General features: G+C 36.7%; 1 protein-coding gene across 1 annotated transcript; it reads right to left on the reverse strand.

The window, feature by feature from the left end:
- Positions 1–610: 610 nt before the first annotated feature.
- On the reverse strand, positions 611–12524 carry LOC145063603 (disease resistance protein RML1A-like). The gene is made up of 11 exons (XM_079011199.1): positions 11979–12524; positions 7397–8495; positions 7233–7301; positions 6651–6875; positions 5792–6541; positions 5098–5683; positions 4909–5006; positions 3499–3627; positions 2541–2678; positions 1804–1891; positions 611–1718 (listed from the first exon to the last, which is right to left on the reverse strand). The coding sequence occupies exons 1-11, from the start codon at positions 12464–12466 to the stop codon at positions 1420–1422; spliced, it is 3969 nt and encodes a 1322-aa protein (XP_078867325.1). The 5' UTR covers positions 12467–12524; the 3' UTR covers positions 611–1419.
- Positions 12525–26787: the final 14263 nt, after the last annotated feature.

The following is a 26787-nucleotide window of genomic DNA, read 5'->3' on the forward strand; positions in this document are numbered from 1 at the left end:
CTATGATGAAGCTTTTAGTTCGGTTGTTAAACCAGCTACTATCCCATTGTATTGTATATTTATTCAATCTCGTTTAATGAAATAAGTTATGGGAAAATACGTGTCAAACATGGCCAACTTGCAATATTGACTTGGCTGGATGCCTTATATGTTGTCTTATATATAAAATGTTGCAAATCTCAACAAAGGCCTTGAAAAGAGCTTACTATAGGAGTTCTCATTTGTATCGGTTCTCTCAAGTATACATAAAGGCAAATCTTTGGACAAAATTAAAAAGGTTTTGAAGGGAGATAATTCTCGGAGCTTTTGAAAGCAATTGTGGGTGATTATCTCAAGGTAATGTCTCAAATCTCTTTCGTTTTGTGTTTCCTAGTTTGGAAGTAACCTTTTGTAAGATTTGTTAATATAATGCTAAATAGTTTTATATAACTATATTTAGCATGGTGATGTTTATGAAGGAGAACGAAAAGTTGGTCTTAAAACTACATTGTTGGGTGTATTTGCCAAATTAGGGTTTTATGGATCAAAATGTTTGTAAGATTCAAGTTAAGAAAGTGCCTTATGTGTGTAGCAACATTTTTATGTAATATAACGCGGATATATGCTAAGGTTTGAGGTTTGAATCCTTATAGAGGCAATGCAATTATCTATGAAAACCGGCGTACATATCAAAATAGTTGTTTTACGATACAATTTTACATGCAAAATAAGAAGCCAAGTATGTTTATGTACAGGGCATTTGGATTGAAGTATTCCCTCGGATTTGGAGGCATTTTGAAATAACATCCATTTTAATACCTTGTACTGTAAAAAATATCTGCAATCCTGAGATTTTATCCAAATCCCTTGGCTATGACGATGGGATTTTAGAAAAGGAAAATGACTTAAAAGCCCAACGAAGTTTTCAAACCATTCAAAAAACCTCAAATATGTTTTGTCTGTTCAAAAAACCCAATGAACTTAACATTTTATCTAAAAAGTCCAACAAAGTTCCAAACCGTTCAAAAAATCTCAATTTTGTTTTGTTTAAGTTCGTTGGGTTTTTTTTAAACAGTCAAAACATGATTGGAATTTTTTAAACGTTTTGGAAACTTCGTTGGTCTAACAAGTCATTTTCCCGATAAGCCATGTCATCTGTTTCTCTTATTTGACTTTTAGGAAAGTGTAACTTAGTTAGGTTTTTTCGAAAAAATATTAAATTCGTTGGATTTTTTTGAACAAAGAAAACATGATTGAGGTTTCTTAAACGGTTTGGAAACTTGGTTGGGCTCATAAGTCATTTTCCCTTTTAGAAATCCTTCCGTAGGACCTGAGATTCTAAAACCCTTTCCGTGATGGATTTCATAGAAAAAGGCTATAACAAGAATACCCTCCTTTTTTATATCGTTCCAGCCACTCTCTTCATCCCACTTCTATACATCACCGCTGCATCTTCCGGCCATCTGCAACCATTGCCACCTGTGGCATGTAAGGATTGTAGCTCTTGTAAGCTTCCAAAAGAGCTTCTTCTTTCTTCTTCTGATCATCATCCTTATCTTCTTTCTTTCCATCCCTCTTCTCTTCTTTCTTTCCATCCCTCTTCTCTTCTTTGGCTGGTCCAACAGCCACTAATTCTGTGCGCCAAGATTTTCTAAGGATTGTGACAATCTCAACTGGATCAATTTCCCCGGTCACCGTTAATTTCTTGTCTTCCATGTCTGCAGATACGGACTCGACCCCTACAAATATTTCAAAACAAAGTTTAGTCAAACTTCTGGTACTCAAATGCAAATAGAATGAAAACATAACAAACAGGATATCAACCTGAAGATCCGATAACTTTCTTGAGCACCTTCCTTTTTTCCTTATCATTCGAAAAATCCACTTTCAGAACCACTTTCAGAGACCTTTTCTGCAAATGAAAATAAAGTAATAAAAATTAACATCAATCTCAATGTTAGTCTCTGTACCCTTACCACTATGTGAAAAGATACTTATTGCACATAAGTACCAGGTCACTATAGCCTTAGAGATTATAGGACATTTCACTTCTAACCCCAGTTTTAGCTTTGTTGGTGGAATCGATTTTGGGATTGGAGGTGCATTTTTGTTCCTTGGTTATTGTAGTATTACAACAGAATATGTTCACGTTTTTTATGAAAAAGGGACGTTTGACAGTCTGCCTAACCAGGGAGAAACTCTCAGGTATGGGGTATTTGGATATCAACAATGTTGCATCTACCAATAGTTAAAGATCCACTAGACAAAAATTGTTTTTCTAAAAACCATATGTTAAGCTTTATTTTCATGGAAATAGCTCAAAGTGATGGAAACATCGTTACCAGCTGTTGGATAGAATACAAAAAAAAAGGAGATGTTTACTAAGCTTCATCAGATGTCTTTTGTGAACCATTTTGTATTTCAAGGTGAAAGGAGGACCATGCCTTCCCTAGTTAAGCATATTTACATGCTATAACTTTATCCACTATAGCAAATTAATTTCCTGTACAGGGAATGTTTAGGTTCCTTGCTGTTATCATATAAGCTTAATGTCAAATTACCCCCTTGTCACCAGCATGATGTGTAAACCATGAATCCGGTTCCTCCCCATATGAGCTTGAAGTAGACTGCTGAATCTCATTAAGAACAGATGCTTTAGACATGTCCATACTCTCTACATTCTGAATCTTATTTAATTCCTGCAGAAATCACAAGAGCAACAATGGCAAAATTATGTTTTCAAGATACTGCATTCAGAACATTCAAGTTAAAAGGGGGAAACATGTTGTGAAGTGGAAGTTGCTGAGTTCTTTAATTTTCTTTAAAAACCAAATGCATCTGGCTTTCCATGTAAGAAAAATGAAGGGAGAAGTAACACATGAGGAACAGACATCGATCCGGTAAATCGTTTTGTCCAAAGAGTACTTGTAGTTTGAGAAGCAAATCTATTGAAAAGCGAAAGTTGATCGGTTTTCGATGCAGACTTTTTTGTAAAAAGTATTATTGATTGCTTTATCTGTCCTTGGTTATGTATGAGGATAGATCATTTTAAAAGGACATTAGCTTTGTTTAAATGAAAATAGCTCATAAAGCTGTTGGCAACAACATTTAAGGAATTGGATGGAATAACTAGGAAAAGGAAAATGTATAGTCAAACTCCATTAATGTCTTGTGTAGATAATTTAGAAGTTTAAAAGGAAAGCCATATGTCAACGTGAAGTTACATGGTTATTTGGGAAATCATTTCAGAATGAGAATAAATGAGTTGAAGTTTTCTTATGTCATGTTTTTGACGTGAGGAAAAATCCATATATGAGGAAAGAATAAGCTCCTCACTTTTACATGCCAATCATTATGCTGTATCATCATTGCTTTAAGTTTATTTCCAAGAGCTGTGAGCTATTCAACTCTATTGTAATAAACTTGATCTAAATTTGTGAGTTGATGGGTGAGTGGATCTCCAACACAAGGAAAAGTTAACTCTATTCTTTTGTACGATAATACATAATGTTCAATTACCTTTGCTGTTGTATCACTAGATTTTGAAGACGTGGCAGATTTCATCTCTCCAAACATGGTGGAAGAGAACCCCAAATTTTTATCTACAAACATTGATTTCGACATATTTGCGATCTTGTAAACTTCCTCCTATTTATTTTTCATGAACACCAAAGCCAGATTAGCAAGGCCCAACTATTACACTAATTAGTTTATATATATATATATATATATATATATATATATATATAGAGAGAGAGAGAGAGAGAGAGCTAGGTTCAAATGTTTCTCACATCTACTGTGTGCTACAATGCACCAATAAGAATTTAGTAAAAATTAAATTATTATTTAATTAAATAAAGATAGATATTAAATGATTTCTATAATTATATGTATATTAAATAATATCCATAATTATAATTTTTTTTTATGGAAACTAATTAAATTCGTCATTAATATCAGTAATAATATTTTTCAGAATGAATTCGCATTTAGTTTTTCATATATGGGTTTGTATTTTGTTTCATTATCCACTCACTCAAAATACAACAATGTTACATAGAACATGGAGAACGAGAGTGTATTCTAGTAGAATGAGAGTCTATTCTAGAAGAATGAGAGTATCTTCTAACAGAATGAGAGTGTATTCTATAGAATACACTCTCTCTCTTCATATTCAATGCAACTTTGTTGTATTTTAAATAAGTGGGTCCATAAACAAAATACGAACTCATACATGAAAATCTAGATACAAATTCAATCTGAAAGAATGTTATTACTGGCTTTAATGACGAATTTAATTAGTTTTCATAAAAAAGAGAAATATAATTATGGATATCATATAATACACATACAATTATAGAAATCATTTAATATCTATCTTTATTTAATTAAATAATTATTTAATTTTTTTAAATTCCTATTGGTGCATTCTAACACACAATAAATATAAAAAACACATGAACCTAGCCCTACATATATATATATATATATATATATATATATATATATATATATATATATATATATATATATATACACACACACACACACACACACATCAAGTAACAAAAGGTTAAACTAGATAACAATGGTTTGATTAATCTTCACTTATATGAACTCTTGTAATATCTGAAAAAGTAAATAAAAAAGAAATATGACTAGCAAACTTAAAAGTATCTTGTGAATAATGCAATATGAGAAGCATATATATTGTATTTGGATCACAGAACCCCTCAAGTTTTTAACAGTGGAGAGTAGTAGTAGGATTGTTATGGAAAAGCTAAATCACAAAGGTCCTAATCGTCTTATACAACCTGCCTATAAATCATCTTATACAAACTGCATAGGCAGGGTACAAGATGATTATGTGGACACGTCATATTACTCATGTAAAGAGTTTATGCAAACACACATTACAAGAAAATTTACCGATTGGGGTCCATGGATGATGCATCTAACAGTTTTTAACTCTGTAAATGATGGATTCAACTGCTTACGTCGACCTGTCTTTCTCCAGCCTCGTACCTCTGTAACAATGTCTCATGATATGAACTTTCTCAACATGCAGCATAAATCTAACTACAAATGCCCAGAATTAGCTTGACTCGATGGACATACCTGCATGGTCGATGGTATCACCAACTAAAATTCTAAACCAATCATCAGTTAGTCTACCAACCTCCATCAACCCGAAGAAATCATTGCGACAAAGATAGTACGCTCCAGTGCTTAGTTGAAAGCCAGACAAATCTCCTTGAAGAATTTCTTCCCAGTCCATGTTATTTTCAAAGGTTTCCTTGGCTACATTTTCTTCAGCATAAACAAGGCTCACACCACATCCCTGTACCTCCATTCCACTCATCACAATGATAGAGATATTAACTACATCTCCAATGTGCAATGTGCTTCCAATTGGCCAATAGCTTAACCATATACCAACTTTACCAGAATCAGGTTTGCCAAAGACTTTTGGGTTGTACATCAAATCAACACCATTGGTCGTACTGATTTTACAGAACCATGCCCAATCATCCCCAGTTATTGTATATTTGAACATTACATCAAGTCCTTTAAGTGTCCTATTCTTGGGAGATGAAGGCACATAAAAGTTCAAAGATGATAATTCCGATACATAATTAGGCTTCATGTTAGGATCCTTTATGTCTAGCAGAGACGTGCTCATTATATTGAATTCATACAACATCTGCACCACACAAACACTAGAATTCAGTCACATATATTCAGTTTGTGGGTGGTATATCAATGTGCTTGTGTCTGTTTATGCATGTGCTTATAAAGAGAAACAACGAACCTGGACACACGCACTTCTGTCTTTTGTTAGCTCATCATCACCAACCAGGCACACCTCTTGATTTTGATATTCTTTTATCCACTTCATGTGCCCCAAATCATTTTCTTCAAGTTTGGATACAGGCACCAGTTTGAATAAGCCTTCAACTTCAGACAAACTTATACAGCCTTTGTACCCAAACTCTTGCAATGTGAATTGATGTGATACGAAATTTATTATCTCCAGCGATCTGCAGTAATATACATACAATTCCGCAAGTGTACTCGGGAGACACTTGATGGACTTAAGTCTCGAGCAAAAACTCAAGTCAAGGACCCGAAGATTTTCAAGATGATTGTAATCAGGAAGAAACTCAAATAGACCGTGGCCTAAATTTAAGTACTGCAGAGATGGTTGAGCACTGAAACTCAGAGGAAAAGAATCAGTTTGCTCAAGATTGCAACCTTTGAGGAATAACCGGTGTAATGACTGTGGTAAAAAGGAAAAGGTAGGCTGTTTTGCAACTCCTCCATCGGAAGTAGAGCCTTTTTTCCCTGCCAACAATTTTGTTTCATCCTTGAACAGCTTTTCACACCCTGTCATGTTCAGTAATGCAAGAGTATTCAAGTTTTTAATGGTTTCACAAACACGAACCAGACTGTGACAGTTCCAAAGAATCAATATCTCAAGATGGGGGATCTTGAACATGTTGTGGATTCTGATTAGGTTGTCTGAATCTTTAAGATTTAAAATCTTCAGGGATGTAAGTTCCTGTTGCAAAATTAACAAAATTAATGTAGCACTTGATGTCTTCATAAAACCATAATAAATTGAGAAGCTAAACGGATAATCCACAAAAAAAGGATTCTGAATTCGCTACCGTGGGTGGTTCAAATACTTTCAATTTGCTACTGCTCATATCTATAGCTACCAAGTTTCCCATGAATAATTCACAAGGTATGTTTTCTAAATGGAAGCCAAACCAGCAGAGCCATCTTAAATCTTCTGAAAAATTCTCGTAGGACCCCGTGAGTTGCACTGAATTTAACTGGAGCAATTTTAGGTTATCCATATTGTTAAGTGCATCTGTCTTGAGTTTTGATGGCTGCAAATTGAGTAAGCTTATATCAATTCCAGAAATAAATTCACCGAAGATTCTATGTGTTGAGTACCAATAAGAATTTCCATGTCCTAGATAGTTTTGCAATGACTGGGGTTATAATTTGTCATGATTAAGAATCGGTAATCGATAACAAACAAATGATAATAAAGTTGCAAAGAAAATAGTGAACACAAGGATTTAACGTGGTCGTATTCATCACCACGGACGAACTGGAGAGAGATTTTTCTTGGACTTGTAGAAATACAGCCGTCATATTACCTTCAATTTCAAGTTTTTCTAAACCAAAAACTGAAAATAAATACACAAAACAAACTTCAGTTTTAAGTTTTTCTATATTACCCTGACTGCAAACTCCTCTTCCTTTAACCTTTCCATGTCAAGTGCCAGACCTTCCACTCTTTCTGAACCCTAAAAGGAAAAACAAGGATAAACTTCAGAATTTCAATGAAGTAGTAAGGTGTGAAAACAAAATAGTCTTAAACATACATATAAAAGCATACTACCTTTCCTCTTCTCAATATCTTATAAGAGTCACGACTACGCCAGACTCTACTACGTTCTGTAAGTACTTCTGATTCTTTAACAACTATGTCTTTCCCCACCTCCTGAAGCAATCGGTGCATCATCAGTTCATTCTTTAGTGAAACAGAAAGAAGACATCTGTCGCATAGGATTTTGATCCCAGAGGTTGCAGAGAAATCGCCTTCCAATATATTTTCTACATAATCCTTGTCTTTGCCAACAAAGAAACAAGCAATATGCAAAAACAACTTTCTGTTACAGTCATGTGGCAAAGAGTTGTAGCTATCAATGAGTACACATTGAATTTTATCATGAAGGTTATTCTCAAACGAGCTCAATGTACTTCCCCAAACTTGGATATTATTATCCACAGATAGAGACGAACCCAACACTTCAAGAGCAAGTGGATTTCCTTCACAATAACGTACCGCCTTTAATGTGAGCTCCTTGAAACCTTCTATGGGAAATTTGGATCTAAAGGCATGACGACAAAAAAGCTCAAGTGATTCATCATAATTTAATAATCTCATTTCGTATTTTCGACACCTAGATCCAGAATTGAACCATTCTTCTATATTTAGGACCGTGGTTGTTATTATGATCTTACTTTTTGCATTAATCTTCCCATTTCCAAGTAAAGCGACTAATTGATCACGATTAGCAATGTCATCGAGAACAATAAATGCTCTCTTTGTGTTTAAGGCCTCCTTAATGTTAGATGTAGCTTCCGAAACACTGGGTATTTGTCTATTCTTGCCCCCTAAAATATCATGAAGAAGTCGTTCCTGTTGCTGAAGCAACTCATCATATACTTTACATCTGCTACCAATCTCTTCAAGATAACTCATGTTCTCAAAAGAATTCCAATTAGAATTGTAAATATACTTGGCTAGCGTTGTCTTGCCACTTCCACCCATGCCGCAAATTGCTAAAATATTAACATTTGGTTCATTTATAAAGGAACTAATATCCTCATATCTGGGGGCCATCCCTGTTAGATTGTCTGGAAGATGAAGTTTTCTGTGATCCAGTTTATTGTAAATGATATCAACAATTTTCTTCAGAAACTCTGTTTCATGCCTGGAACAACACACAAAATTTGAGCAAATTCCTAGGATGACATTTAAAGATTCTTTGATACAACTGAATGAAACTTTCCAAAATGTAACGTTCATACTAGCTAATATATATTTAAATTTGATTACCATTAAAGTTTTCAGGGAAAGATCAAAATTCAATGTAAAAAATGATTGGTGTGTGCTTGCTTTAGGTTCTATAGGATGGCTGCACCTTCTATGGAGGTTCTCTAATGCATGCAGAGGGAAACACATAAATAACACACACACATAAACTATCTATTGTCGAAATCGCTTTCCTTTGAAAGCTTGTTGTGTACAAGCTGTGTGTGTGTTACCTGTTGTGTTCAGTTAAGTTATCTTCCATATAAATATTCAACACATTAATGTTGAATATTTATATGGAAGATAAGTTACCTGTACACAACAGGTAACACACACACACACACAACAAGCTTTCACAGGAAAGAGATTTGGACAATAGATAGTTTTGTGTTTGGATATGGGATTCACGTATACATGCAGGAGGAGAGAAAAATAAAAGCTACAACTATATTCAAAGGTAGGGTGGGGAAAAGGTTACTTTCACTTCTACATCTTTGTCCACACGCTTACACACAAACACTACATACATATATATAACTATATATAAGAGGGGACAACTCACTCCACTACCTGGCTAAACCAAATTGGCCGACACATGGCCTAGATAAAACAAATCCTTAAAAGGTACAAAGCACTAAGATAGTTGCATGTGCTAGACAAGAGGAAGTGGGGTTGTTTATTTTAACAATCCTGTTATCTCCTTGCTAGAGGATTGTTCCTTTAATAAACCCTTTGTTGTTAAAAAAAATGAAAAACATGATAAAGTGTTCAGAATGATGCATAGGATTTCCTTAAATTTAACTATACATGCATCTTTAGATACAAAATTAATCAAAATAAACAAATATTGACAGATTAACCAGAATATACATTTCAAAGCCCTTTATAGTTAATACAGAAAGGCTAAAACCATAAACTGTAGGCCTGCATTTCTGTTTGAGAGGACAATATAGTTGTCTTTTCTTGATTACAAAAACTATAAATTAACATAAGATTGTTGGGGGAAATTTTATCTGGAATGAAAAACTATTGAAAAAAGTTGCTGAGAGCATCCACAACGGTATGGACCTTATGAGGTTCATGGCATGCCATCACACAAACAATACATACACTGTTTTGTTTGATAAAAATATCTTTAATATTCATAAACCTTCTTAAACTTTTCACAGATACACGAATAGTTAACAATGACAAACCTTGTAAATATTGTACAGATACAGGAATAGTGAGAGCATATACTAAATGAAAAGCATGCAGCAAAAACTAGCAGTACTAGCTAACAATAAGAAAGAACAGAGTAAAATGGCGGAACTTAATGGTAAGTGCACAACAAATGAATCTAGTCTCTAACCTACTTCTCTTCTACATTACTCTAATTCTACGTCTCCACACTCTCCTATCTGAGGATAGAGGCGTAGAATGAGACTAATGGAGAAGTAGGTTAGGGACTAGATTCATTTCTTGTGCAGTTACCACTAAGTTCAACCTTTTTACTCTGTTCCTTTCTTATTGTTAGCTTGTAGTGGTAGCTTTTTCTGAATGTTTTCGTCTACTATATGGTCTTACTATTATATATGTACAATATTTTCAGGCTTGTCCTTGCTACCACTGTGTCCAGCTTTATTATTGCGTCCTTTATTATGTTAGTCAAAGTTGACCCAGTAATCAGGAGAATAAGAAGGGCACGTGGGACACTTGCCCAGTAAAAGAAACGTTGCTGATTTTTCTGTTTTCTGTTTTACTTTTAGCCTATTTAAGTTTCATTGTTCTTAGCTATTTTGATGTCACCTTTTCCAGCTCTCAATCATTGAATAAATTAAGCATTAGGCTATATCTACTCCGTCATATTTCCTGTTTTGAGTTGCTTGATTGCCAACAATTGGTATCAGAGCTTTGAGGTTCTCATCATTTGTGTATGCCCAAGATCATCAGATACGACACCATGATAGTTGTCCTTGTCCTCATCAAATCCACCCAAAGACAGCCCATATCCCCTTCAATGTCTGATGCTAACCTCGTCGAATTACAACACATGATTGATTAAGATGGAAGCCAATATGGATGCCCATGGGTTATGGGAAGCCATCGAGCCACCAATCGGTGTGGTTGTGGATGAGAAAAGGAGCAAGCAAGCTCGAGCCTTCATCTTTCAATCGATTCCAGAAGAAATGCTTGCACAAGTTGCCAAAAAGAAGACAGCTAAAGAAGCTTGGGACTCTCTAAAGTCTCGGTATGTGGGTGCAGAACGAGTCCAAAAAGCAAGATTACGGGTGTTGAAAAGTGAATTTGAAGGACTTCAAATGAAAGACATGGAGACCATAGATGATTAGGGAGGATATCGGCCATGATCTCAAAATTTGGGAGTGCAGGGGCAATATTGGAAGATGAGGAATTGGTGAGAAAGTTGTTTGATACTGTCCCGGAAACATTTATAAATCTTGGGGCATAGATTGAGCCAAGTTCCGACATGGAATCCATGCCATTCAAGGAGGCAATTGGGAACTTAAAGGCTTATGAAGATCGACTTCGACTGCGAAAGGCAAACTCAAGTGTTGATAATGCTTTGTTGCTTGCCAAAACGGAAGGTTCCTCAAGTCATGGAAGTCCAAGCAAGACCGGGGTCGAGGAAGAGGTGCAAGTAGCGACATAGGTGGAAGATGCAGTTCACGTGGTCGAGGGTCGACTCGTGGAAGAGGTGGCAGTTCACGACAAGAAGCAACTAGTTCCAATCGGAAGCCACATGACAAAAGTCACATAAGATGCTTCGAGTGCCAAGAACTTGGCCATTTTGCTTCCAAATACAAAGCACAGAAGCAACAAGATCAGGAGGTGAATTTGGTTGCAAATGAAGATGGACCTGCACTGTTGTTGACTTTGATTGTATGTGGAGAAGAGAATACAAGCATGGTTCTATTGAATGAAGAAAAGGTGTATCCGAATCTGCTAAAAGGAAGAGAGGATGACAACATGTGGTATCTAGGCAATGGGGCTAGCAACCATATGATTGGCTCGAAGGCTCTATTTGCAGAACTAGATGAAAAGGTGACTGGGCAGGTACGATTTGGAGATGGCTCTAAGGTTCCTATCAAAGAGAAAGGTACAATATTGTTCGATTGCAAAACCGGTGATAAATTTGTCATTCCAGATGTGTACTATATCCCATCCTAACATAGCATATTTCCTGTTTTGAGTTGCTGATTGCAACCATATTACCTTTTGTTGCATACTACTATGTATTCTTTATCTTGGGCTAACATCTTCATGTTGAAGAAGATTTTTGACATGTGGACGCCCGAAAAAGTCAATTTTATTCAATTTTAATATTAGTCATTTTGTATACTTTAGTAATGATTAAATCACAAGAAGGGACAAAGAGGCATACGCTTCCGAAACCTCGCCGCTCAAACTAGCAACTTCAGTAAGAGCTGCCTTCCACAGCTTGACATTCTTATCTGTCCACTGTGAAGAAGTTATGACTTTGATGTCAAAGGTTTTATTTTGTTTCCTCACATCAGAAGGATCAACGTGATAAAAAATAGGTAGAACGAAATGACTGGAGTGCCTCCTTTCTTCTAGGATCAACAGAAGCTCGTCAAGGCACCAAGTGGAAGTTGCATAGTTCTTTGACAATACAACTATTGAAGCCTTAGATCCTTTAATTGCACTTACAATCTCCGGCTTCAGTGGTTCGCCTTTCTTGATTTCTTCTTCATCCCTAAAAGTAAGGAATCCTGCCCGCTTTAACGCTTCGTAAAGATGATCTGCAAAAGAGTGACGAACATCTTCACCTCTGAAGCTTAGAAAAACATCAAAGCTGCAAGTATTAGCAGAAGGAGAAGCCATAATACTAGAGGAAGAACTGGAAGCCATTGAAATTGGATCTGCAAGGTTGGGAGATGAAGTCTTGGTCTCCCTATATAATGACAAAAACAAGAAAGTGGGTGTGGTTATAGTCAATGGAAAATTATCAATTACGCAAAATCATACCCCACTGGCCATTTTCACCAATGAAACGCCAAAACTTTTCATTTCCTTTTATCACTATTGCAATTACTTTTCCAATCAATGTACTGACATACTTTCGATGACATCGGACAAATACTTTATAACTTGAGTTATTTACAATATTGTACAATTTCAGTAATTTACCATTATGCCCTAGTATCTCCTTCTCCTTCATCAGTGAACCTTGATGACTATAAAAATTAAAACCCCTGTAAATCAAAAACCCAAATCAAAACTTTTTATTTGATCATCTGAGTTAAGGATATTAATGGTAGTGTCAAGGCATCTACGCTCTGCTACTTAAACACCCCTATCACTTCCACTTCACTTCCATCCGCATCTCTCCATTCTAAAAAACTTTTCAACATCCCTAAATCGATTGGAAGTTTGCCCTAAATCAATTGCAAGTTTGCTACCGCGAGGGAGGAAGATAACAGGAGCAGGAAAAAAAAATCTTTTCACAAACAGGTGGTGAGCATGAAGATAGCAGGAGCAGTAATAAGGACAGAAGATAATGTGTATAGTAGAATCAGGCACCGTCCATGGAGCAAATGGGCGGCTGAATCAGTGAAAACAGAGAACTAGAATAAAGTAGGGATGAGCATCGGAACCGGGTACCCAATTTTGGAACTGGAACCGCCTCGGAACTGCCGGTTTTGGAACTAGAACCGACTTAAGCGGTTCCGGTTCCGGTTCCGGTTCTCGTTTTTTCGGAACCGCTACCCGCTGGGTACCCGCCGGAACCGGTATATATATATATATATATATATATATATATATATATATATATAATTTCATATAAATGTGTGTTAGTTAGACCGGTTTAGAATATATTGGTCCGATTTTGTCCGTCTTTGGTCCGAATTGATTTGATTTGGATCAAACTAAATTGCGGTTTTGTCGAAAAAAATAACAAAATTAATGCGATCGGGTTACCCGCTCTCGGAACCGGAACCGCCGGTTCCGGGACTGGTTCCAAACATTTAAGAACTGCCTAGAGCAGTTCCGGTTCCGGTTCTAACTTTCTAGGAACCGCCGGTTCCGGTTCCGGTTCTCGCAAAATGAGGCGGGTACCCGTCTATGCTCATCCCTAGAATCAAGTATCGAAACCGACACCTGCATTCGAATGCTGACTACGCTTACTAATCCTCTTTCCTGGAAGCTGCCGTTGCATTCTCGTGTCGTTATTTATTTATCTCGCTTCCTTCATCTCGAATCTCATACTTCAAACCCATCAATAAGAATTGTTTTGCGCAAAAATGGTTATGCTCAATCAACATTTGGTTTCAGAGCCCTAGGCTCAACACGTAGGATATGTGAAGAGGTTCTATGTGAACCTGTCGTAGTTGTGGTTCTGTGTGAGCCGAAGCTCTGTGTGAGTTGAGTTCAAAATCCAAGAATCTGTGTGACGAGAGTTTTGAACAGCGATCTGTGTGAGTTGAAGCAAATCCGAGTTCACAATCCATGAAATTTGTGTGAGTGAGTGTTGAAGATTGATCTTTGTGAAGAGAAAGTTGTGTGCTAAGAAAGTGTTGTGTGCTGAGAAAGTGTTGTGTGCTCAATTCAAGTTTTGGGTGAACAAAGAAGACAGGAACCTGTGTGGTGAAGCCAATCTATGTGAAGAAGTTACTCCAAGTGAGAAAGAAGATCATAAAACAATATTTTTGGTGCACCTGCTAGTGTGTGTGGGTGGTTTGAAGAAAGAAAAAGGATCGAAAATAAATCAGATCTGTGTGATCTGTGTGTGTGATCTGAATTGGTTGGTTCTGTACAAGAAGAAAGGTCAAGTTAGGGAAGATGCCAGCAACAAACCCAGGAGGATCAAGTTAGGTTGTACCCGTGACCAGCCAAAGTATCCCACTGCAATGCCCCAAGTTAACAACTACAAATTATACAAGTTGGTCAATTATGGTGGAGTCGATCTTACAAGCATACGGCTTGTAGGAAGCGGTTAATCCGGAAACTGGAAAAGCGATTGAGGCAAAGAAAAATTTGATGGCAAGAGCATTTGTGTTTCAAACTCTACCTGAAGATATATTGCTTCAAGTGGCTAAGCATAAGGATGCAAAAGATGTGTGGTAAGCGCTTCGTGTGCGGTATTTGGGAGCCGAAAGAGTTCAAAAAGCAAGACTTCAAACACTTCGAACCGAGCTAGAGATGTTGAAGATGAAAGAGGGTGACACGATTGATGAGTTTTCGGGGAAACTTAGTGAGATTGCATCCAAATTCAAGAGTCTTGGGTCTAACTTGGAGAATGAGATAGTGGTAAGAAAACTACTAAATTCGGTTCCTAAGAAGTTTTTGCAGATTATTGCATCTATTGAGCAATACTCCGAGATAGAGGACATGTCACTTGAGGAAGTTGTGGGAAGGTTGAAGAGAGAATCAAGGTTATTGATGAAGATGATAATTATCAGAATCAAAAGAAACTTTTATTATCAAAAGAGGAATGGGAAGAGAGAACCAAGCGTGGTAACTTCAATCAAGATCAATATGGACAAGGAAGAGGTCGGTGTCAAGGAAGGGGCCATGGTAGAGGTCGAGATGGCCGATTCCAAAACTATGAAGATCGAAGGGAGCAAGGTATGTATCGAGACAAGAGACATATTAAATGCTATAATTATCAAGACTATGGACATTATGCAGTTGAGTGTCCTAAAAAGGAATTGAAAGAAGAAGAAGTTCGTTTGACTAAAGATGATAATGAGCTAGCACTGCTTTGAAGAATCGGATTGATGTCAAGATTAAGGGGTTGAGTGTTGGGTAATCTTGACATGGGTCATGGGTTTATTGGAGTTATGGGTATGGGTAAAAGGGTAATATTTTGTTTGATTTATTTAATGTTTGAATAAAGGACTTTTGACCAAGTCTAATGCAGAGAAACGTTGGTATACTTGGTCTTGGAGTGTCCAACTTTCTAGTGGCTAGTAGCTAGTTTTCAGTTTAGTATTGTTTAATTTTCGTTGAGTCTTTTGTAGCTATATATATAGCCTTTGCTTTTGTTTATTGGAGTAGCTTTTTGGATATAAAGAAATTAGTTTCCTCTTTCCTTTTTCTTTTCTTTTCGTGTGCAGCAACAACAAGGAACACTTCTTGGTTTTCTTTTTATTTGTTCAAAGGTTGTAGGGCCTGTTACAACAAACAAAAGGTGAGGGGGCTATCTCCATCGACAATTGCTGCTCCATAAGCCATCCGATAACTCATAACAAAAATGGTTATGCTCAATTAACCGGGTTCAATGTACAACAGTATAAAATTGGTCAACAAACAAGAGTTATTCCACCCCCATTTACTTACCTCGCCTTCATGGTCTCATTTTTTTTCACAAATCTTTTATAGATGGTCCCCAACGTATGTAAAATACCAAGTTTGGTCTATCACTTTTTTATCTTCAAGGTTGGTCGTTGTTGTTTGAAAACATTTTTTGGATGATGGATCACCCTTTTGGCTCACTCTGTCGAATTTGAGTCGTTAAGTGAGCTCATGTGCAAATCAAGCGAGAGCAATTTGGTTATTTCACTTAAGGTCCTCACATTTAATGTTAAAAATGATTATGCCCTACTTACTCTTTCCTTCCTCTCCATCATGTCAACTCCGTCCCTTTCCTAAGAAACCCACAAACCTGCTTCGTCTTGACTTCCAATGAATAGAGGAAACTAAAGCTTCTAGGGTTTTTCTTGACGAACAACAATGGTCCTCTGTGTTTCGAATATGTGAAAAGAGTTTTTTTTTTTTTTTTTTTTAAAAAAAAGAGACCTGGAAGCTGAATATGGTAAGGCTTTACAGGCAAAGAAGTTATTTTTCCCTTACCATTTGTTGATCAAAGACTCACAATGTGTTTACCCTTTTTTATTTGTGATTTTAGATGTATTTGTCAACTATTTTACGTTAGTGATACATTATATTGTAGTGTCAACCAACCCTCACGTAAAAAATATGCAGACGATATTATGTCATATGTTGACTTCATTGACACATACATATGTTCAGTTTACGACCTTGACGACATGGTTAGAGAGTTAAGGTACCTAAACAAGTAGATATTATACTACCATTATTGTATTCCCGATTGCAAATTAGATCATGGCTTAATGCCTTTAGGGATTGACCAAGATGTTCTTAAACTAGTCAAATATGTCCTTAAACATAGAAAAAAATTGTGTGTATATTGAAAATAGGGAGACAAGGGTATTTATTTATTTTAAGTCTACATCCAAGGTTGTGGTTGAGGTGTTGTAATCTGAAGATGTTTCACCACAGCTTAAAAGAAGAAAATTTGGTAAAATAGCAGCAGGTTCATGTAGTATAACACTAGATTTGAATGAACCTGTATGTGATAAAATTTTATAGACACGGTCATAGGATATTAATGTGGATGAAGCTAATACATGTGATATGTTTATGTTGGATTAGGGTCTAAGCCCGTAACCATATTTGGTAAGTACTTGACCCGGTTGTGCATGGTCCTTTTGGGTTGCCTTCACCAAAGCAACTTGATTGGAGAAATAATAGAGAAAGAGGTTATTATGATTTAGTAATATATATAAGAATAATATATTAATAGGAGAAATCATATTTGTTTAATTAATATTGGTCAATAATTAATTAAGAATTAATTTTATGATCAAATGTAATTAATTAAACTGCAGTGACTGAATTGTAATTATGTGATAGTTGCAAATTAGAGCAATGGATGCCCTATGGGAGAGGTGGACGAATTCAAGGGGGATAAGGCCCTTGAAATCGTCCAAGGATAAGGGTTATCAAGGCTTATCTTTTGGTTACTTGGTGGGCAAGCAACTAGATAAGGATAAGGACTGAAACCCTAATCTCTACCCTATATAATGACCCCTAAGCCTAAGGAAATCGGCCAATTGATTCCCTAGGGTTCCTAGAGCCGATTTCTAACCTCTCTCTTATCTCTCTCTTGCCTCTCCATTTGCTTATGGTGTTTGTGAGTCATTAGAGGTACTACACTTGTGGTACATGCTTTCAAGACTAAGAGATTGAAGATTAGTGTTGTTATTGCAACATAACAACAAGAGGTATGTGATCTACTCTTCTATATAAATTTCGAAATATATACCTGCTAGCTAGGGTTCTTATTGTGTTCATAAAATTGTGTATCTAATAGAGGAAACATAGATCCAAATCTAGGGTTGCATGCACACATAGGATTGTTTGTACAAAACCCATCAGTGGTATCAAAGCCTTTGGTTGAATTGTTTTCAATTAGTATAATACAATTGTATGAATTTGACATTTTAGGGTTTATGGACAATAAACCCTAGGAGGCTTGGATTTCGATTTTTTGGGTTTCTTGAACCCTTGTGTTCAAAATTTTGAAGGGTTTTTCAAACCCTTTCCTTGTTGCCCAAGATTTCGAGATCTAGGGTTTGCAAACCCTATATTTTAGAGACTTTGCCTCCTCCCCAAGATAAGTCCCTAAAATCTAGGGATTTGGATAATCTCATATCTTGTAATTATCTTTTAATTGTTAAATATGGTAATTAAAGATTTTGAATTATCCCCTCCCTAATTTCGAAATTTAGAGGGATATAAGGGATTAGGATAAATTTAATTGTTTAATTTATAATAATTCTTTATGATTTAGTAATTAGAATTAATTGTTTAATTTAGATAATTATTAAATCAAGAGTTTTAATATTTAAATTTTTAATCTAAAAGTGATAAATTTTGAAATTTTTAAATTGAGATTAAAACCCTAGTATTTTTAAAATGTTTAAAATACACCCCATACCATTATATTAATACAAGATTTATATATATATATATATATATATATATATATATATATATATATATATATATAACTAAAATGCTAGTCTTACCGTTAGTAGGCCTCATCCACGAAGCCGATCTATAAGGGGGGTATAAGGTTATGGCCTATAAAATGGTCGTTTAATGGGTATCCACTCTTACCCACCGCTTCCTTGATTGGTGGAGGGTCGTTAGCCGAATGGGTAGGATAGGGCAATCCTCTCTTCATTAATAAGTAAAATGAAACAATATAAAGTAACTGAACGTTTTTTACAAAATTCCCAATCCTAGTTACTTTAGGCAAAAGTGAATTGATGCAATCCCGTGAAATTACACTTTGCACCCTTGCTAAGAAGTTAGTGGAGCGTGTGTGGTTAACCGGCACATTAATTGGTTCTAAGCAAAGGTGGCATGGGGTGACTCATTGTTTGTCATAGTTCGATGGAGTGTGTGTGGCTAACCGGCACACTTAATAGGTGACTGTAACAATGAGGGCACCATGTATATTTGCATCGTTATTCACATCCGCTTTGTGATCCTCGGCATCCCAGTCACAAACAAGAGGGGCATATCGAGATTTAAACATGTCATTGAAAAGTTCAATGAATATCAAGGAATCTAGGAATTCTCAATACATTTAAAACCTAAAGCCTTATGTTTTTCATGGTGAAGAATTAGTGAATTGTCATTCACTTACCTCCAAATTATTTGCATGTTGGATTACGGCATCCTTTTTCTAATGTGTAAATAATGTTGTTGGATCCTAGCCTTAATTTCTCATTTTGGGTATTTAATTAGGGATTCAATTCTAATCAAACTTTTCCCTTTCTATTTGCAGATGTCTAATGCAAACACAAACAACACTGTTGTTGGTTCATTCTCGCTAATGAGCCTATGTCAAAAGGTGACATTCGAAGGATCGAATTTCAACGAATGGATAAGATACATTCGCATGATTTCCCGCTACGAGGACAAAGAATATGTCCTCGATGAGAAGCTTGAAAAGATCAATCCGGAAATCGCTACTCTTGAAGAAATGGCTGTCTTTGAGACCCATGAGCGTGATGCAACGAAAGTCCATTGCATTATGCTCGCCACTATGAATCTTGAACTCCAAAAGTCCTATGAGGACATGTATCCCTATGAAATGCATTAAGATTTGCTAGAGAGGTACGACCAAAGCGCAAGGCAAGAGCGCTACAAGATCATCACTAACATGATCACCGCTAATATGGGAAGTGGAGAATCCCTAACCTTGCATTTGCAAAAGATGCAAAGGTATGTTGATCGTCTTCGCAAGTTAAATGTTAACTTTGGGAAGACTTGGCCATCGACATCATTCTCCACTCCTTGCCCTCGTGCTACAACCAATTTAGGATGACCTACCACATGAACAAAGAAGAAGTCACCCTAAGCAAACTCCAAGGACTCCTAAGGACTACTGAGAGCAACCTTAAGGACAAATTTGTTGCACCAACTCCCACTCCACCTGTTGCTCCTGTTTTCGCCATTGGGTAAGGGAAGGGCAAAAAGAGGAAGGTTCCTTCAAAGAGCCACCACAAGGGAAAGTCCCAAGATGGTTCCTCTACTAGTGGAACGAAAGTCGTCCCCGCTAAGCCCAACTCAAACTCTAAGGAGGCAGAATGTCACCACTGCCACAAAAGAGGACAGTAGAAGAGAAGCTGCCCGGAATACCTGCAAGCCATCAAGGATGGGAAGATCAAGCCATCTTTCGCAGGTATTTACACAATTAAATCTAATGATTCATCACGTACTATTTCTTGGGTTCTTGATACAGGATGTGGTTTTCACATATGTTCTGATTTGTAGGGATTAAGAAGAAATAGAGATGTGGAGCCTGGAAGAATAAATCTAATCATGGGAAACAGAAGATCGTCGCCTATCACCAAGATTGGAGTGTATTCTTTAGCGCTTAGTAATCGATTAGGTTTAGATTTAGACAATTGTTGCTATTCCCCAGATATGGAAAGAAACATCATTTCATTTCATGGTTTGTTTAGACAAGGATTTAGATATTCGTTTGATAATGAGAAAGGCTCAATTTATGCTTATCTAAACGGCATCTTATATTTTGAAGAATTGCCTTGTAATGGAATTTATGAAACTGTTATGGTTGTAGATAACTTAGGAAATGATGTGTTATGTGTGGATTCTTCCAATGGTTTGGATAAAGCATGCTTGTGGCATTATCGTCTTGGATATGTCAACAAGAAACGCATATCCCAACTCCAAAAGGATGGAGTATTGAGTCATTCGACCTTAGGGACGATGACGTGTGCGAGTCTTGTTTACTAGGAAAGATGACCAAGTCACCCTTCACTGGAACTTGTGAAAGGGGTGAGGGTCCATTGGATCTCGTACATACCGATGTATGTGGACCCTTTAGATCTACCACAAGGGACGCGACCCGCTTCTATGTAACTTTCACTGATGATTATAGTAGATATGGGTATATTTACTTAATCAAACACAATTCGGAAACCTTTGAAAAGTTCAAAGAGTACCTAAGTCTTGAATTCCACGACTATCTCAAGGAATGCAGAATAGTTTTGCAATTGATGCCGCCTAGAACACCACAGTTGAATGGTGTGGCTGAGAGGTGTAATCGAACCTTGTTGGACATGGTTCGTTCCATGATGAGTCGTGCTTTACTACCAATCTCATTCTGGGGGTATGCCTTAGAGACTGCCGCCCATATCCTTAACTTAGTCCCTACAAAGAAGGTTACCAAAGCACCTCACGAGATGTGGACAGGGAAGGCTCCCTCGTTGGCACATATCAAAGTTTGGGGTTGTGAGGCTTTCATAAGACGAGAGACTCACGACAGGCTCGAACCTCGAAGTGAGCGATGTATATTCATCGGCTACCCGCAGAAATCCTTTGGGTATCTCTTCTATAGACCGAGTGACAATGTTGTCTTCGTTGCGAGGAGATGGGTTTTCCGAGAGCTAGAACTCATAGACCAAGGAGATAGTGGGAGGCAAATTGATCTTGAATAGATTCAAGAGTCCATCGATGAAGGAACCTCTAACGCTGGCGCTCAACTTGAGGAGGAAACTCCGGTTGAACCGATTGACCAATCTTTACCTCTTATACGTTCCGAAAGAGTTAAAGTTCACCCTAGTTGTATGGTTTTCATATTACTACCGAAGTGGACACGTATATTAGTGATAGTACAATAGTAAATCTAGATGAACCTAACAGCTATAAGGAAGCCATGGTAGGCTTGGAGTCTACAAAATGGAAGGAGGAGATGGACAGCGAGATTCAGTCCATGTATGACAACCAAGTTTGGAGTTTGGTTGACAATGTGCCCGGACGTAAGACAGTTGGGTGAAAGTGGATCTTCAAGAAGAAGACGGACATGGATGGGAATGTGCACACATATAAGCCGCGATTGGTTGCGAAGGGCTTTACTCAAACTCCCGGAGTTGACTATGACGAGACCTTCTCGCCAGTTGCTAAAATTAAGTCTATTAGGGTGATGCTACCCATTGTTGCATTTCATGATTATGAAATATGGCAAATGGATGTCAAAACCGCCTTCCTTAATGGGAAGTTGGCTGAGGATGTGTACATGGCTCAGCCAGAGGGTTTTGTCGATGCGAAGCATGCCAATAGAGTGTGCAAGCTTGAGAAGTCCATTTATAGACTTAAACAAGCATCTCGCAGATGAAATCTTTGATTTGATGAGAAAGTCAAAAATTTTGGATTTGTACGAAGCGAAGAAGAATCATGTGTATATGTCAAAGCCAGTGGGAGTACAGTTAGTTTTCTCGTGTTATATGTCGATGACATACTACTCATAGGAAACGACATCCAGACACTGCAGTAAGTTAAGTCCTGGCTCGGGAAGTGTTTCGCTATGAAGAACCTCGGAGAGGCTTCCTATATTTTGGGAATAAGGATAGTGAGAGACCAAAGTAAGAGACTAATAGGACTTAGTCAGAATACTTACTTGGACAAGGTACTAAAACATTTTAGTATGGAGAACTCGAAGAAGGGAGAATTACGAATCCAAAGTAATGCCAAGTTGAGTAAGACTCAAAGTCCGAGTATCGAAGCCGAGATAGCTGAGATGAGCCGAGTACCTTACGCTTCCGCAGTTGGCTCAATCATGTATGCTATGACTTGTACTCGCCCTGATGTGGCCTTCGCTTTGAGCATGGTCGGTAGATATCAAGGGAACCCCGGCAGAGCACATTGGACCGCAGTCAAGAATATCCTTAAGTACCTTCGGAGGACCAAGGAATGGTTTCTGGTTCTCGGAGGGAGTGATGACTTAAAGGTGCGAGGGTATAGTGACGCCAGTTTCCAGACCGACAGGGACAACTACCATTTGCAGTCGGGTTGGGTCTTTACCCTTAATGGAGGAGTAGTGACTTGGAAAAGTTCCAAGCAAGAAACCGTAGCTGATTCTGATGGGTTTTGAGCATTCTAACACTTCCTACGTGTACATGCAACCCTAATAACCTTGAATCTATGTTTTCTCTATATACATGCAAATTTCTTTTTCAAGGTTATTTCCTAACTAGCATGGCATGGGGAATATATGAAACATAAAAACTAGTAGAAATACATACCTTGTTGTTGCTTGGATTCCTTCAAGACTTTGTGAGCCTAGCACTCCAAATGTTGTGCCTCAAATGCTTCACACAACACCACAAAACTTGGAATAACTTGAGAGAATACTTCTTGCACTCAAAATCGGTTATGCCCTCTCTAGTAACACTAGGTGCCGATTTTGCTAGCCAAAGGGTTCCTTTTATAGTGTTGTCACAATTAGGGTTTTCACATGAATACTCTTAATTGTTATGACTCTTCATTTCTCATGACCCATGGGTTTGTAACTCCCATGGACTATCCATGGAGCTCCATATGGTTATAACAAAACCCATAAACCATGGATCATTAATCCACCATAAAAGAATTGGTGATTATCATAATCAACCCTATATATTTAATTAGTCTTACTTTGATCACCAAATTAATACTTGATCAAATACTAATTAAATAATACTATTATTAATATATTAGAACTTATAATATATTAATAATCATAAGTGCCTTATTCTCTCATCTAGTCTATCCAAGTATTGCAATTCCATGCAACCCAAATGGACCATGTCGGGTTGGGTCAAGTTCATACCAAATAAAGTTATGGACTTAGACACTATATCCAACAGTCTCCCACTTGGATAAGTCTAATAACTATATTTGCAAATATGAATTCAAAATCCGACTAGCAATCGTAGCTCTTTCAAAGTCTCTCGGAACTGAGATGATGATGATACGTCATTTAAGATAAGTGATCATATAATCCTCTGTTCTCATGATATCAGTCGGACAAACACGTGGAACATGGTCTTACTTATTCTCCAGCATTTGTTTCTCGATCTCTGATTTGTTTCGACATAGAACTAAATTGAACACATAAATTAGGTTCTGACCGGGCCCAGTACATAGGTCAAAACCAAATCATCGAGGGGCCCAGATATCGCTTCTTTTCCTATAAGGAACAAATAAACTTCGACTGATATGCTTGTACTAACTAATTATTGAATTATTCACAAAGGCACGTTTTATAACATCGAGTTACCAATGCGTTTTCGTACAATCAATGAATAACCAACTCATGGTCAACAACTCATATCTCTAGGTTTGAAGATTTATATGATATTACCGTCTCACGATCACTCGAGATAAATTCCATGAAGTGATGCAAGTGAGCGTGGGTTGAATCCAATACTTAGCCCTTATGAGTACTCATGAATGTTGTAGTAGCCATTACATTGTCTAAAGCACTTTAGACAAATCATACAAGCCAAATTCATGACAGTCTTGATTCATATCTACTTCCAACATATGACTGACTGTGGATGGTTTGAATAATATGATATATACCATAACATAATTATTCTGGAAGTCAAAACATGCAAAGTGAAACAAAAGAATAATACTAATCTTATATGCTCCCAAGACTTTGAGGGTAAATAAAACACCTTTTATTTAAGCACCATATTGATTACTCATTATTTATGTTCCGATTAATCAACTTTATGCTTGAATTAAAACATTAGTTGTCCCATGCTCCAAGCATGTACACTATGGTTTTCCAAACAACAATTATGCCATACTCCAAGTATGCATACTGTGTTTACATATGGTCCTCTCTTTGTGAAATAGATCAATTGACAATATTCCAGTGATTCTCATTTCACAATTCCAAACCTTGTTGTAAATGAAAGAATACCAAACTCTTGCCATTTACTGTAATCTGTTAGATTCTAAACTTATATGCAATGATCCCCTTGTAATGACTATGCACAAAAGTCACAAAGACTTGGCAACAGACATTACAAAGAATTCCAATGGAAAAAAATTCCATGGAAATGAATTCTCAAATTCAAAGTACATTCCTTTGAACATCCTTCTTAGCATTAAGTTCTTTAATCTTACACAGATTCAAAGAATAACTTCCACCTATGTAGACAATTCCATATTACCATTTTGACCATCACTTCTGAACAAGAGTTGCCTCTTTTCAAAATATTTCAATATGGTCCTTACTCTATACTTCTAATTTTCCACGAGCAACCAATCTTTGGTAAACCTTAGATTGTCCTCGACAATTTGCTTAATCATTTTATTCATTTCCAGTTCTATTCCTTTTTCCCTTCTTAATGCCCTAAGCATTAGGAAAATTTAGAATGGATGAATATTATAGTACATGCAATCGATCCTATATCCGAAGCATATGGGACACGATTCATGATATAAAATTTTTATTTGCCATGTTCTCAAAATTCGAACTATGAAGAGGGATGCCGTAATCATAATCGAATTTTGAGAACGCAACATATATAGAATTTCCTTATGTTGAACCATTACAACATAACATTCATATATATTCTTGACTAAAGCAGATTAAATTCTCAATCTAAGCTAACATATATAGAATTTCCTTATGTTGAACCATTCCAGCATAACATTCATATATATTCTTGACTAAAGTAGATTAAAATATCAATCTAAGCTTGTAGAATTGGAGTGAAGTATAAAATCCTCTCCCTTAATTATAGCAAAACAACTTTTCAAAGAAAATTGAAACTTTTGTTTTCTATAATTAACATTGCTAACTTGCAATACTTAACATAATCATCATGCTCCCACTAGCATAATGATTACCAGCATAACATTTTATGCTCCCACTAGCTTTGACATGTACTCAGAAATCAACTGGACTTCTAGAAATCAATACTTAATTGACTTTCTTACCAAAGTTCATATTTCTGATACTAGATTGCTTTGATAAGACTTTATCAAAAACATACACCTTTCCTTAGATAGCTCACATGGTTGTCTATACCTTTTGCAATGCTCACTACTTAGTGTGTCGGTTAACCACACAGGCTCCACTAACTATATAAGAATGAAAATATCACAACCGCTATCTACTTAAAATCTTCTTAGTGGAAGCGTTTCCTTACCATCATTTTCATGAATTGAAGAGAAACCTTATGACACTTAGATTTTATGGTGTATGTGTTCTTTTCCATGTGAATTTTGTCAAAACCATAATCACAGGACTAGGTTAGTGACACTTCCAAATTCATATGGATTGAACTTGTGCAATCTTAATTTCTTGCCACCTGGCAGCACAAGGGCCTACCATTGCTTCCAGGTTGTTATGCAAACAGTCGAGAACTCTCAGAACTCCATTGCAAAGCCAACCTTAACTGGGATGAGCACAGTATATGTCAACACGATAGGTTACAAACCTCAAGTCGTGGGCTAGTGATTAACAAATCTCTTGAGTAGTTCTTGAACCCATCTTAAGATCTTTTTACGACTCCCACTGACCTCTTGACATATATGATTCTCTTTGTCAAGAACCATTCCATGACAAAACAAATATTCAATAGCTAGTGTGGATTCTTATCAAGTTAAACACTTCTCACTATTGGTCTTAGCTGGTCTTTGTTTTATCCAAAACATCACAACTTACCATTCTCAAATGTACAAGAATATGAAACATCTTGCTCTACATTTGACAAGTGTTATGAACTTTCTAAAGACTATGTCACTCAAGTTACAATCTTGGAGTATAACTCCAGGATTTGTTTTTGGCACAAAGTATGAATTATCTTTTGATTTAACCATTTCAACAATTCATGATTCCTCTCCTCAGGCAGCAAACACACTAAGGTGTCCTTAGAGGATCAATTGCGATATGGTTCCATAATCACTAAGATAATCATAAAACAAAATACACAAGTACTCTCCCATCTCTTCATATTGGAGAAACTTTTATCTTTATGCCTTATTTGATTCTTCTTATTCATTCTGCCATACATTGAAACCTTTCCAATGTTTCAGAATTA

This window comes from Lactuca serriola, chromosome 7, assembly GCF_051521515.1.
Source record: "Lactuca serriola cultivar US96UC23 chromosome 7, Lser_US96UC23_V15, whole genome shotgun sequence".
Classification (NCBI taxonomy): Eukaryota; Viridiplantae; Streptophyta; class Magnoliopsida; order Asterales; family Asteraceae; genus Lactuca; species Lactuca serriola.